This window comes from Phocoena sinus, chromosome X (genome assembly GCF_008692025.1).
Source record: "Phocoena sinus isolate mPhoSin1 chromosome X, mPhoSin1.pri, whole genome shotgun sequence".
Taxonomy (NCBI): Eukaryota; Metazoa; Chordata; class Mammalia; order Artiodactyla; family Phocoenidae; genus Phocoena; species Phocoena sinus.
Window position 1 is genome coordinate 63882118 of NC_045784.1, and position 15661 is coordinate 63897778.

Consider the following 15661-nt stretch of genomic DNA (forward strand, 5'->3'; position numbering starts at 1 on the left):
ACTACTATTGGAAGCAGAAAATTTGTATAACATTTCTGGAAGGCAATTTGGCATTATAGATCAAAAACCTTTAAAAAGTCCTTATCCTTTGAAATAGAAATTAAACTTCTAGAAATTTAAGAGACTGATCATGGATATATACTCAAATATATAGTAAAAATAGTGTTCACCTCAACATTATTTATTGCAGTGATACATAAGAAACATTTATCTTCAAAGCGTAGGGAATTTAAAATATGACACATGTATAAGATAAAATACTTTGCTGTCACTAAAAATCATATTATAGCAGAGTGTTTATCGACACAGAAATGATCAGGCTACCAAATAATACATACAGTGTAACATAGGTAGTTCTTCCTATTATAAAAGCTCTGAGCACATTGTACTTTCTAAAACAAGAGTAAACACCAAAAATAAATTTAAACTCTCTAGCTATTTTAAAATTTATAAATCACTTACTAAATAACTGTAGGTTCCAAAAGGTAATTACAATTACAATTGCCAGCAATTTAGAAGATGGAAACAAAATTTATGGACTCCAGTCAAAAATAGTATTCAGGGACTTCCCTGGTGGCGCAGTGGTTGAGAGTCCACCTGCCGATGCAGGGGACACAGAATCGTGCCCCGGTCCGGGAAGATCCCACATGCCGCGGAGCGGCTGGGCCCGTGAGCCATGGCCGCTGAGCCTGCGCGTCTGGAGCCTGTGCTCCGCAACGGGAGAGGCCACAACAGTGAGAGGCCCACGTACCGCAAAAAAAAAAATAAAAAATAAATTAAAAAAAAAAAAAAATCTTCTAAAAAAAAAAGGTAACTGTGAGGTGATGTGTTAATAACTTGATTGTGGTAATCATTTCACAATGTGTGTATATATTAAATCACCAAGTTGTATACTTTAAATATATATAATTTTATTTGTCCATTATACCTCAATAAAGCCAGGAAAAATGGTTAAGATAGTAAATATTATTTTATATGCATACTACCACACTTAAAAATAAATAATAATAAAAGTAATAATTCTAGTTTTATCTCTAGTAGTGAGTTAATATTGATTTGTTAATATTGATTTGTTATTATTACTTAAACTATACATATTAAAAATATGTTGTATGTATGATAACATGATAACATGTTATGATAACAATTTTCAGAAAACTAATAATTTATAAAGATGCCAATTTTCCCTAATTTATAAATTTAACAGGATCCCAACAAATATAACTACATGGTTTCTTTATTTGATTGTTTTTTGAAGTAGACAACCTGATTCCTTAGTTCATATGGGAAAATATACATGTAAAAAGACACAGAAAATCTCTGAAAAAGAAAAACAACTAGGAGGAAATTTTTGCTCAGTGTTTTTAACGTTAAATGGTGTTGGACTTTGTCAAATGGTTTTACGCATCAATTGAGATAATCATGTGGTTTATTCCCCTTTAATTATCTTAATATATATTATATTAACTTGTTTTTGTGTGTTGAACCACTCTTGCATTTCTGGGAAATTTCCTACTTGGTCATAGGTATAATCATTTTAATACACTACTGGATTAGTTTGCTGTTATTTTGTTGAGGATTTTTGGATCTATATTTGTATGGGATGTTGACCTGTTGTTTTTGTTTCTTGTGATATTTTTGTCTGGCTTTGGTATTGGGATAATGCTAGCCTCATAGAATGAGTTCCAAAATATTCCTTCCTCTTCTATTTTTGGAAGGATTTGAAAAGGACTGGAGTTAATTCTGCTTTAAATGTTTGGTAGGATTCACTAGTGCAGCCATCTGGTCCTGAACTTTTTTCTGTTGGGAGGTTTTTATTACAAATTCTATCTCTTTATTGTTATAGGACTGTTCAGATATTCCATGCTTCTTGAGTCAGTATCTATAGTTTGTGTGTTTCTAGGAATTTGTCTATCTCATCTAAGTTATCTATTTTGTTGGCATACAATTGTTCATAGTATTCCCTTATAATTCTTTTTATTTCTGTAATGTCAATACTAATGCCTCCACTTTCATTTCTGATGTTTTAGTAATTTGAGTATGCTTTCATTTTTCATAGTCAGTCTAGCTAATATTTTGTCAATTTTATTGATTTTTTTTCAAAAAACCAACTTCAATGTCTGTTGATTTTCTCCATTCTCTCTTTCATTTATCTCTACTCTAATCTTTATTATTACCTTCCTTCTGCTATCTTTGGATTTAGTTTTCTATTCTTATTCTAGTTCCTTAAAATCAAGTAATGAATTTGAGACCTTTCTTCTTTTTAACATAGGCAGTCACAGCTATAAAATTTCCCAAGCACTACTTTCACTTAAATCTCATAAGTTTTGCTTTTTTTTTTTTTTTTTTTTTTTTCGGTACACGGGCCTCTCACTGCTGTGGCCTCTCCCGTTGCGGAGCACAGGCTCCGGATGTGCAGGCCCAGCGGCCATGGCTCACGGGCCCAGCTGCTCCGCGGCATGTGGGATCTTCCCGGACCGGGGCACGAACCTGCGTCCCCTGCATCGGCAGGCGGACTCTCAACCACTGCGCCACCAGGGAAGCCCTTGCTGTGTTTTTTTATTCAGCAAAGTATTTTCTAATTTCTTCTTTAATCCTTGATTGTTTAAGAGTGTGATGTTAATTTCCACATAGTTGTGAATTTCCAATTTTATTTCTGTTATTGATTTCTAGTTTCATACTATTGTGGATAGAGAAGATATTTTGAATGATCTCAATCTTTTTAAATTTATAAGACTTGTTTTGTGGCCTAACATGTCTATCCTGGAGAATGTTCTATGTACACTTGGGGAGAATGTGTATTCTGGTATTGTTGGGAACAATGTTCTTTATATTTTTTTAGGTCTAGTTGGTTTAAAGTGTTGTTAAAGTCCTCTATATCTTTATAATTTATCAGTTGGTCTAGCCATTATTAAGAGTGAATTATTGACTTCTCCAACTATTTTTGTATAAGAGTCTATTTCTCCTTTTAAGTCTGTCAATTTTTGCTTTGTGTTTTTTGGGGGTGGCTTTGTTATTGGTGTATATATGTTTATCATTGTTATATCTTCTCAATAAATTGACTATTTTATCAATATATAATGACTCGTTTTGTCTCGTAATTTTTTTCTTAAAGCCTACTTTGTTTCATATTCCCAAACTGAAACTCTACCCATTAAACAATAACTCCCCATTCCGCCTTTCCTCAGCTCCTGGTAACAACTATTTTACTTTCTGTCTCTATGAATTTAATTTTTCTAGGTACATCACATAAGTGAAATAAGACAGTATTTGTCATTTTGTGTTTGGATTATTTCACTTAGCATAATATAGTCAAGGTTTATCCATCACGCAGTGTGTATCAGAACTTCATTCCTTTTTAGAAAAGTTTTTATTGAAGTATAGTTGATTTACAATGTTGTGCAAATCTCTACTGTACAGAAAAGTGACTCAGACACATACATACATTCTTTTTTAAATTTTATTTATTTTAGTTATTTTTGGCTGCATTGGGTCTTCGTTGCTGTATGCAGGCTTTCTCTAGTTGCGGTGAGCAGAAGCTACTCTTCATCATGGTGTGCAGGCTTCTCATTGCAGTGGCCTCTCGTTACAGAGAACAGGCTCTAGGCGCGTGGGCTTCAGTAGTTGCAGCGTGGGGACTCAGTAGTTGTGGCTCACAGCCTTCGTTGCTCCGCGGCATGTGGGATCTTCCCAGACCAGGGCTCGAACCTGTGTCCCCTGCATTGGCAGGTGGATTCTTAACTACTGCTCCACCAGGGAAGCCCCCATACATTCTTTTTTTTTTTTTTTGCGGTCTGTGGGCCTCTCACTGCTGTAGCCTCTCCCGTTGTGGAGCACAGGCTCCGGACGCACAGGCCCAGTGGCCATGGCTCACAGGCCCAGCCGCTCCACGGCATGTGGGATCTTCCCGGACCAGGGCACAAACCTGTGTCCCCTGCATCAGCAGGCGGACTCAACCACTGCGCCACCAGGGAAGTCCTATACATTCTTTTTTAAAATATTCTTTTCCATTATGGTTTATCACAGGACAGTGAATATAGTTCCCTGTGTTATACGTTAAGATCTTGCTCCTTATCCATTCTAAATGTAATAGTCTGCATCTACCAACCCCAAACTCCCAGTCCATCCCTCTCCCTTCCCCTGCCCCTTGGCAACCACAAGTCAGTTTTCTATGTCTATGAGTCTGTTTCTGTTTTGTAGATATGTTCATTTGTGCCATATTTTAGATTCCATATATAAGTGATATCACACAGTATCTGTCTCTTTCTGACTTACTTAGTATGATAATCTCTAGTTGCATCCAAGTTGCTTCAAATGGCATTATTTTGTTCTTTTTTATGGCTGAGTAGTATTCCCTTGTATATATGTGTACCACATCTTCTTTATTCATTCATCTGTTGATGGACATTTAGGTTGTTTCCATGTATTGGTTATTTTGAACAGTGCTGCTATGAACATAGGGGTGCGTGTATCTTTTTGAATTATAGTTTTGTCTGGGTATATTGTCAGGAGTGGGATTGCTGGATCATATGGTAATTCTATTTTTAGCTTTCTGAGGAACCTCCATACTGTTTTTTATAGTGGCTGTATCAATTTACATTCCCACCAACAGTGGAGGGTTCCCTTTTCTCCACACCCTCTCCAGCATTTGTTATTTGTAGACTTTTTTTTTTTTTTTTTTTTTGCGGTATGCGGGCCTCTCACTGTTGGGGCCTCTCCCGTTGCGGGGCACAGGCTCCGGACGCGCAGGCTCAGCGGCCATAGCTCGTGGGCCTAGCCGCTCCGTGGCATGTGGGATCTTCCCGGACCGGGGCACGAACCCATGTCCCCTGCATCGGCAGGCGGGCTCTCAACCACTGCGCCACCAGGGAAGCCCCTGTAGACTTTTTAATGATGGCCATTCTGACAGGTGTGAGGTGGTATGGCATTGTAGTTTTGATTTGCATTTCTCTAATAATTAGTGATGTTGAGCATCTTTTCATGTGCTTACTGGCCATCTGTAAGAATTTCATTCCTTTTTAAGGCTGACTATTATTTCATCATATGTACATACCACATTTTTGTTTATCTATTGATTGGTCAATGGAAATTTGAGCTGTTTCCACCTTTTGTCTATTGTGAATAATGCTGCTATGAACATTGGTGTATAAATGTCTGAATCTCTGCTTTCAGTCTTTTTGGATTTGTACCTAGAAGTGGAACTACTGGATCATATGGTCATTCTATATTCGATTTTCTTAGGAACTGCCATACTATTATATTTTCCTGCACCACTTTACATTCCCACCAGCAATACACAAGGATTCCAATTTCTCCACCTTCTCACTGACACTTTTTCATTTCTGTTTTTATTTATTATTATAAAACAATATCCATCTTAATTGTTATGAAGTGGTATCTTATTGTGATTTTGATTTGCTCTTCTCTAATGATTAGTGATGTTGAATATGTTTTCATTTGTTTATTGGCCATTAGTATATCTTCTTTAGAGGAATGTCTAATCAAGTAATTTGCCCTATGCATTTGTCTTTTAAAGGATATAGGGGAAAAAAGACAAGGTTCAAGCCAAAAATACAATGCTGACTCTTATTTTTACTTATATCATACCTTTACCAGTGTTCTTTATCTCTTTGTATGGTCTTAGGTTACTATCTTTTTTTTTTTTAGACTGTATGACTCCCTTTAGCATTTCTCATAGTGCAGATGTGCTAGTGACAATTCTCTCAGCTTTTGTTTATCAAGGAATGTCTATTTTCTTTTTCATTTTTGAAGGATAGTTTGCTGGATATAGAATCCTTGGTGGGCAATTTTTCCTTCAGCACTTTAAATATGTTCTCTCACTGCCTTCTGGCTTCCATGGTTTCTGATGAAAAATCAGTTGTTAGTCTCATTGAGGCTCCCTTGTACATGCTGAGTCACTTCTCTTTTGCTGTTTTCAGTATTCTCTTTGTCTTTGTCTTTCAACAGTTTGATTATAATTTGTCTCAGTGTGAGTCTCTTTGAATTTATCCAATTTGGGTTTCTTTGAGATTCTTGGATGTCATCTAATTTGCAAGTTTACAGCCATTTTTTCTTCAAATATTCTCTCTCCCCTTTTACTTTCTCCATTCCTTCTGGTACTCCTATTATACATATTTTACTATGTTTTATGGTGTTCCACTGGTCTCTCAGACTGCATTTATTTTTTGTTTATTCTTTTTTCTTTCTGCTTTTCAGACTTACAATTTCAGTTGTCCTACCTTCAAGTTTGCTGAGTTTTCTTCCACCTGCTCAAATCTGCTTTTAAATCTTCTAGTGAATTTTTCATTTTAGTTATTGTACATTTTAGCTCCAGATCTCTATTTGGTTTATTTTTATAATTTCAGTCTCTTTATTGATATTCTCTATCTGGTGATACATAATTCCCCTGGCTTTCTCTAGTTCTTTGTCTATGGTTTCCTTTAGCTATTTGAGCATATATAAATTAATTTAGAATCCTTGTCTAGTAAGTCCAAAGTATATACTTCCTCAGTGATAGTGCTGTTAATTTCTATTTTTCCCCCTGTGAATGTGACCTACTTCATTGTTTCTTTTCATGACTTGTAATTTTTTTGGTGTTGAATACTGGATATTTTGAATATTATAATGTGGTAACTTTGGAAATCAAAATATTTCCCTCCTCAGAATTTGTTTCCTGCTTCCTGTATATTCTTTGTTGAGTGTGCTCTCTGAAGTCTCTGTTATGTTAGCTTGTGGTCAGCTAGTGATTTGACAGAGATGTCCTTAAACTCTCGGAGTTGAAAGAAAGAAAGTAAAAGGAGAAAAGAAAAAAATCTATCCTGGTCTTTACAGATTGTTTCTGTGTTAGGACCCTCCTTTAATGCTTAGCCAGTCCATTTACAACTCTGGCTTATTCTTTACTTCCCCCTTTCAGTGAACCTAAATTTTAGCAGGAAGTAAATGCTCAGGGCTTTCTCAGGTCTTTTCTGAGATGTGACCAGCCCTGGGCATGTGTATGACTTTCCATCTTCCCCATGATATGTGGGTGCTTTTGAAAGCCCCTATTTCCCAAATTTGTTCTCTCCCCAGCTTTTCCTCCCAGGCTTTTAGCATTCCTATTGTCTGATGTGACTGTACTCTTTTGCCACAGATAACAACAACTTGTTCATTTACCTTTCAATATTTTCCAGGAATGACCTCCATTTAGCCACTTTTCCAACCTGAGAGTGTTCCGAGTTAGGTGAAATAAAGGCAAATGCCATGCATCAGTCCTTCAGAATACCTCCAAAAGGTCAAATGGGACAAACACAATTCCTTAGAAACAAAGTCTGCTCTGTTCCTTCCAGAACCAGGTACCCACAACAGGAACACAGGCTGTCATCATTAAGACAGCCACTGCACCTGGGAGGAGTTTGGGGCAAGACTAAGTTAAAACTCTATAAAGAAAAAAAAAAAAAAAAAAACTCTATAAAGTTCTCCTATCATGTTAAAATGGACTTTTTCCTGATTCATCATTCAGTTGGTTACTATAATCCTTTGACTATTTTCCAGAGTTCTGACAAAGTTGATTCAGACAGTTTTGCTCAGTTTTCGTTTTGGAGGTTCCAAGAAGTGATAGGCACTTGAAGCCTCCTACTTTTCCATTTTCTCTAACACCTGAAATTCTTAATAATTTTTGAACAATGAACCTCCCATTTTCCTTTTGCACCGGGCCCTGCAAATTATGTAGCCAGCCTTGACCCTAAAACTGTTAGACCCAAGCGGTCTACGAGGGATTCCAACTCGCCCAAGAACCGCCAAGAGTCGAGAGCCGTTGCAACACGCAAGAGGTTTATTAGGAGCCGATGCACCGGGGTTCCCTGAACCTCACGCAGGAGGCCGATGGGGAACCCCTAAAAGCGGAATCACATACTTTTTATAGGTTTATTTACTCATAGGGCGGGTATATTCTCACAATGATTGGGTAAATGTGGTGACTTTTGAATTCATTGGCTTAGGAACTTTTGTCCCACCTTCTGGCCGTTATAGTTGTCTGTTCATTGTGGCGGTTAGGGCGTATACCTGTTACGGGCAACTGGAAAATTACCCGCTGTCTGGCAAGTCCCCGTCAACTGAAAAACTCCAAGAATTGGTTTCGATAGGGAGAAGGAGTGGCGCACGATAGGGAGAAGAATTGGTTTCGATAGGGAGAAGGAGTGGCGCACGATAGGGAGAAGAATTGGTTTACAGGAACAAGTGAGGGGGTGGAAAGTCCCTAAAGGCCCCACATTCCCCCCCTTTTTTTTTTGTAACTAATTTCAATCATGGAATTTCAGTTTCTTTTTGCGAGTTTTGATATTGTTGCCTTAGCATTAAAACTTGTACCGTACTAATGCGTTCTCTAATAAAGGCTATCAGGCGATTCAGAATGCATGGTCCAAAAGTTAAAAGCAACAATAAAATAATGAGGGGCCCTAACAAGGTGGAAACTAAAGTAGTAAGCCAGGGAGATTTATCAAACCATGATTGAAACCATCCTTTTTGATTTTCCCTTTCCTGTTGTCTTTTGTCCAGGCGCTCCCTAAGTTTGTCCATAGTTTTGGTAATAGCCCCAGAATGATCAATATAAAAACAGCATTCTTCTTTTAGTGCAGCACATAGTCCGCCCTCCTTAAGGAACAGCAGATCTAATCCCCTCCTGTTTTGCATTACCACCTCTGAAAGCGAGGTGAGGGATTCTTTTAACTGAGTTATGGAACTTTCTAATGCCCGGAGGTCAACATCTACAGCTTGCCTTAAGGCATCATAATAGTGGGGCTGTTGGATGAGGGCTGTTGTACCCGTTCCTACCCCGGCTGCCATTCCTAGTCCTAGGAGTACAGCCAGGGTGAGTGTTATGGGTTCCCTCTTAAACCTTCCTCTGCCCTCATATTCATCTAGAAAGGATGAATCTGAATGATAAATGAGTCTGGGGACCAGCTGAACTAACACACAAAAATCGGTTGAAGCTTTAAGGACCTCTAAAGAAATGCAGGGGGTCAATCCTGTGTTACATGCCCACCATCCATCCGGAGGAGGGAGGAGATACCCTGAGCCCTGTGGGAGGCTTAAATTGGCACAAAGATGTCGGTGGGACGAGGGGGGCGTTCCTACACATGTACCGTTTCCTAATACTGAGGCCAGGGTCAATTTACTATTTCCTTCTTGTTTCCATCGACATTGATCTGGAGTGTTAACATTATTATAATTAGAATTATATCCTATAGCATCATAATAAGGGGGAGGAGCAGCATAGCAAAGCCAACATGATTTGGTAGCCTCCGGGTTTGTGGCATTTAAAACCTCAAAAGCCGCCTGGACCAATGAGAGCATTCGGTCCTGGGGGGTCTTGGGCTTGATTGTTATTCCTTTTGGCTCAGAAGTTTGGTTTCTTATCTCTGGTAACGCTGTGGGAGGGGCCAAAGGTAGCGAAGAGTGCCCTATCTCAGGGTTGGGGCTTATAGGAACTGGAGTAGGGGTTTCAATTTTTAGTTTGATGGTCATTAGTAATCCATCATTATATCCTTCTTTATAAAACCTGATTCCCCATGAATGGCCATTTATCCAGTTTTTATCCTTTTTTCCTGGTTCACTAAAAGAGATCTTAAGGGGATGGCACCATTTAGTACATTCAGGCCTATAAGTTAAGGGGTTGGTTGGGTGTGTATAATTGGCTGTCACCTTAATAAAGTCCCAGCCAGAGGTGGGCTTCCAATAGGTGTCTCCTGTGGTTTCACACCCCCAGCTTTTACAATAAAAATGTTCCTTTCCCCCACATTGATAATTTAGGGACCTATGGCGATGAAATCCCGGGCATACATAAAAGGTAGGGTTGCTAAGTTTCTGTCGCGTACCCGAGTTTTGGCAGCCGTATTGGCCGGCCCGACCGGGTATGGATGGGGCATTTTGACAATCATGGGAGTGTGCTGTGTCCCAATTGGGAGCTCCTATGGCTAATTTACAAACATCGGGGAAAAGGTCTGGCCACCAGGTCCAAGGAGCAGCAGTATGGCTAACAGACCATATTACATCTCCAGTTTGGGAAATTACCTGCCAGGTTAAATGCTGGGGCAGGTGAGGACTAAAATTACTCACAGTCAGTAGGGGTAACAAAGTTAAAGTTATAAATCTGATGATCGCAGAAGCTTGAGCTTGAGCGGGTTGCTGGTCTTTTGGGCTCGCCATTCCGATGTTGCAGATGCTGGTGCGGCCTTCACGTGTGAAGCGTGGATCCACGCAGCGATGCCGTCTACCTTTATAGCCGTGGGGGTGGTGAGCAGGACGATGTATGGTCCTTTCCACCGAGGCTCTAGAGTCTGGGTTCGGTGCCGACGGACGTACACGGAATCTCCAACTTGGAAGGGATGAGCCTCTGCTGGTGTTCCTGGTCGGTAAGCCTCTGCCAGCTGGGACCACACCTCCTTTTGGACCAACTGGAGTCCCAACAGCCTAGCATATAAGTCAGTGTTATTCTGGCAGTCAGGACTTAATTTCTCCCTTAGCGTAAAAAGAGGAGGTGGGGCCCCGTATAGTATTTCAAATGGAGTAAGATAATAGCGGGAGGGGGTATTTCTAGCCCGGAACAGGGCTAAGGGAAGGAGCACCGTCCAATCTGTACCGCCAGTCTCTATGGACAATTTAGCTAGGGTCTCTTTTAGAGTTCTATTCATTCTCTCTACCTGTCCTGAACTCTGGGGTCTATAGGCACAATGTAATTTCCAATCAGTCCCCAGGTATTTGGCCACACCCTGACTTACCTGGGCGACGAAGGCGGGACCATTATCTGATCCTATTACCTTTGGTGCCCCGAACCGGGGGAAAATTTCTTCTAAGATCTTTTTGGCCACCACAGTAGCTGTCTCCTTCTTCGTCGGGAAAGCTTCTACCCATCCTGAGAAGGTATCTATAAAAACTAGAAGATACCTGTTACCGTACCTTCCAGGGCATATTTCAGTGAAGTCGACCTCCCAATAGGCTCCTGGGCGGTCTCCTCTGAGCCTTTTTCCGACCTCAAGTTTTCCTTTATGGGAGTTTACCTGTTGGCATGGAATGCACTCTCGTGCAATCTGCTCAGCTATTTTGGTTAATCCAGAGGTATCATAACCTGTCTTATGTAATAGGGATACCATCTTCTTGGTTCCCAAGTGTGTCCATCTGTGAATCTGTTGTAGCATGGATTTTGCTTGTTGAGGAGATAATGTTCCTTTAGTTATGGCTGGGGTAATTGTTCCCCTATCATTTGGTTTCCCAGGACTCTCATCTGATAGTTCTAGTATGATTTCCCGTAGAGCCACTTCTCGTGCCACCCTATCTGCCATGTTGTTGCCTCTTGTCACCGGGGTATTGTCCTTCTGGTGTCCGGGGCAATGAATGATGCTGACTTTAGTGGGGAGCATGAGGGCAGCTAGCAGTGCCACTATTTCTTCTTTGTTTTTAATTTCTTTGCCCGCCGAGGTGAGCAACCCTCTTTGTTGGTAAATGGCCCCATGGACATGGGCGGTAGCAAATGCGTACCTACTGTCCGTATAGATGTTTACCTTTTTGTTTTCTGCTAGTTCCAATGCTCTAGTCATGGCGATTAGTTCAGCCCGTTGGGCCGATGTCCCTTGCGGTAATGCGGCTGCCCAGATGACCTCTTTCCCGTCTACCACGGCAGCTCCCGCCCGACGCTTACCTTCCTCTAGGAAACTGCTTCCGTCAGTAAACCAGGTAACGTCGGCGTTGGGGAGGGGCTGATCCATCAAGTCTGGTCTGCTACGGTGTGCTGCAGCCAGTACTTCCTGACAATCATGGATGACGGTAGTGCTTTCCAGGTCAGGGTCGGGTAGCAAGGTGGCCGGGTTGAGTCCTGTGGCTGAGGTAAACTTAATACGATCTGAGTTTAACAGCAGGGCTTGGTAATGAGTCATCCTGGCATTTGTTAGCCATCTGTCGGGTGGCTGACGAATTACACTTTCTAATGCATGGGGGGCTGTTATCGTTAGGTTCTGCCCCAAAGTCAGTTTGTCAGCATCTTTGACCAAAGCGGCCACCGCGGCGATTATTTTTAAACAGGCGGGCCATCCTGCTGCCACAGGATCCAATTTCTTTGATAGGTACGCAACCGGGCGATTCCAGGGGCCCAGTTTCTGAGTTAGTACTCCCTTTGCGATGCCTTTATTCTCGGCCACGTACAGATGAAAAGGCTTAGTAACATCTGGTAGCCCCAGAGCCGGGGCTGATAGTAGGGCTCGTTTAATTCGGTCAAAAGCCCGTTGTTCTTTATCACCCCAAGCAAAAGGGATGCCATTTTTGGTCAGGGGATATAAAGGGGCTGCTAATTCAGCAAACCCCGGAATCCATAGCCTACAAAATCCGGCCGTCCCCAAAAATTCCCTAACTTGTTTGGGACTCTTGGGGGCCGGTATCCGGGCAACAGTGTCTTTCCTGCTTTCCGAAAGCCATCTCTGTCCTCCTTTTAACAAGTACCCCAGGTAACTAACCTGTCGTTGACATATTTGTGCTTTCTTTGCTGAAGCCCGATATCCCAATGTTCCTAGTTCTGTTAACAGCCTCTCGGTTCCCTTGATGCAGTCCTCTTGGGTTTCAGCAGCTAAAAGAATATCATCGACATATTGAAGTAGAGTTACCTGGGGATTGGATTCTCTATAAGATGCCAAATCCTGGTGGAGAGCCTCATCAAAAATGGTGGGGGAGTTCTTGAATCCTTGTGGCAGGCGAGTCCATGTCAGCTGGCCTGACATCCCAGAGGCTGGATCCTTCCACTCAAAGGCAAAGTAAGGCTGACTGAGAGAAGAAAGTCTCAGGCAGAAGAAAGCATCTTTAAGATCCAAAACAGTGTACCAAGTGTGCTGAGGTGGAAGAGTACTTAAGAGATTGTAGGGGTTGGGTACCGTGGGGTGGAGGTCCATCACCCGCTTATTTACCTCTCGTAGGTCCTGTATCGGTCGGTAATTATTAGTTCCTGGCTTTTTAACTGGCAAAAGAGGGGTATTCCATGCAGATTGGCACCTTACCAGGATCCCTAATTCCAGTAACCTTTGTATTTGAGGACGGATGCCATCTCGGGCTTCTTTACTCATGGGGTATTGGCGGACCGTCACTGGGGTGGCGGTTGTTTTAAGTTCTACCACCACAGGGGGCCGATATTTTGCCATTCCCATACCGGCAGTTTCTGCCCAAGCCTGTGGAAACCTAGTCATCCAATCCTGCATGTCAGCTTGTGGAGGCGAGGGTGTTTCATATATCCTGTGTTCATCTTCCAGTTTCATGGTCAAGATTTGGAGTAATCTCCCTTGGTTGTCAGTTATGGTGGGCCCTTCTGGTTGAAAGTGGATTTGGGCCCCCACCTTAGAGAGTAAGTCTCTACCTAGCAGAGGGTATGGGCACTCAGGTATGACCAAGAATGAGTGGGTTACTCGTCCCACCCCAAGATCTACTGTCCTTCGGGTGGTCCATGAGTACTGCTTATTTCCAGTGGCCCCCTGGACCCATGATCTTTTAGTTGAAAGGGGGCCCTTTGAATCGAGGAGGACTGAGTGCTGGGCTCCGGTGTCCACCAAGAACTGGACGGGTTCCCCCTCCACTTTAAGAGTTACCCTGGGCTCGGGGAGAGGGTCCGAGCCCTGACTTCCCTAATCTTCCTCTTCCAATGTTAAGATTTTATCTCTGGTTGGCCTTCCCCCGTTCCTTTTTTTAGGGCATTCTCTTGCCCAATGACCTTTTTCTTTACAGTAGGCACATTGGTCCTTGTCTAATGGCCGCCTTCTATCCGTTGTTCGCCCTTCCTGTCTATTTCTGTCTCTACTGTTTCCTCCTCTGACTACAGTGGCCAGTATCTTACTCAAATGTCTTTCTTGCCTCTTATCTCATCTTACCTCACGAGCCTCTTGTTCCTTCTGCTTTCTTTCTTCCCTTTCTTCCTCTGTCTCCCTCTTATTATATACCTTATCTGCCTCTTTTACTAAGTCCTGAAGGGAGAAACCTTGTAGGCCATCCAGCCTTTGTAACTTCTTTCTAATATCAGGGGCCGCCTGGTCAATAAAGGCCATTGCTATGGTGGCCTTATGTTCCTCAGAGGTTGGATCATAAGGAGTGAATCGTCTAAAAGCCTCCATTAAGCATTCTAGGAACACGGTTGGCGATTCCTGGGGCCCCTGAGTTACCTCTCTTACCTTAGCCAAATTCGTGGGGCGCCTGGCCGCTCCATGGAGACCCGCCACCAGAGCCTGGTGATACATTTTCAGGTGCTCCTTACCTTCCAGGGTATTAAAGTCCCAATTCGGCCTGACGAGTGGAAAACCGGCATCAATCTCATTAGGCAACTGGGTAGGTTGTCCATTGGCGCCTAACACATTCTTTCTAGCCTCCAGGAGAACCCGTTGCCTCTCCTCAGTTGTGAGGAGAGTCTGGAGGAGCTGTTGACAATCATCCCAGGTGGGTTGGTGGGAGAAGACAAGAGACTCTATTAGAGCAGTAAGAGCCTGTGGGTTTTCAGAGAAAGTAGGGTTATGCATCTTCCAATTATAAAGATCTGCAGAGGAAAAGGGCCAGTATTGAAGGGGCCTATTCCCGTGGTTATCGGGGGGGGGCCATATTCTCTAAGGGGTAAAGCAGTAGAATCCGGGGAAACAGCCCTCCGGCTTCTGGTGCCCCCCGAGGGACCCCCTCTTTCCGCCATAACAGGTGGCCCTACTGGTGCGGAGGGTTGTGAAGCTGGGGGTCCTAGGGGCGACATGGGATTTAGGGCCGGAGGATAAGGAGGTGGGGAATCTAGAAGAAGCAAATCAGACTGCAGGTCAGGATATATCGCCTTTGGCGGGTCCGGGGCAGCAGATGACTTTTCCGTGTCTGGGGTTTTCTTCAGGGCCAATATCTCCGATTGTGCTGGAGCGCATGCAGACGTGCCTGTTGAGGAAACAAAGGGCCGGACCCACGGAGGCGGGGAGAGAACTAGATCTTCCCAGACCAAGATATATGGTATCTGGTCTGGGTGTCCGTGGGGTCCTGTGTTAAAGACCCTAGACTTGACTAGCCCAACCTTATCTAACAAAAAAGATCCTTCGGGTGGCCACCCTGTCTGAAATGTAGGCCACTCAGAGGTACACAGCGTTTGCCATTTTCCTTTCCTTACTTCTACCGAAAGGTTGTGGGCCCTAGCCCTAACTTCGGTCCAGTGGCTTAGGGTAAGAGAAAGAGGAGTCGTCATAGTTTGTCCCATTGTCGTCCGTCAAAAGAAAGATAATAGTACAGAAAAACAATAAAATTTCAAAAGACACACATTGATATTGCCGCCGCGAACTTAAACCCGAAACCAACTCAAATTCAGATGGCAGCTTATATAACCTGCCAGAACCAGCCGCCGCGAACTTAAACCCGAAACCAACTCAAATTCAGATGGCAGCTTATATAACCTGCCAGAACCAGATGAAGGGGAGACAAAATTTGTTTCTCCTTCCAGATGGACCACCAGGGCGTCCCCCGGGGCCCGTGGACACCAGCTTTCGGCACGTCTGCCTAGCCAGGAGTCCAATACAGATTCCACAGCAAGCCGATTCGCACGGCTTTTTCCTAATGGCGGCTAGCAACAAACAAACGACAAACAAACAGACAATTGGGCTCGAGCCTACCTGATACCTCCGACTCCCGATGTTCTTGTGACCCG

At 42.7% G+C, this 15661-nt stretch overlaps 1 protein-coding gene across 1 annotated transcript; it reads right to left on the minus strand.

Annotated features, from left to right (window-relative positions):
• Positions 1-10145: 10145 nt before the first annotated feature.
• Positions 10146-15217, minus strand: LOC116747280 (the record flags this gene model as incomplete). Its single annotated transcript, XM_032619060.1, is given in 2 exon segments — positions 10146-14566; positions 14569-15217. Coding segments are annotated over 2 exon segments (5070 nt in total), but the record flags the coding sequence as incomplete, so codon positions are not given.
• Positions 15218-15661: the final 444 nt, after the last annotated feature.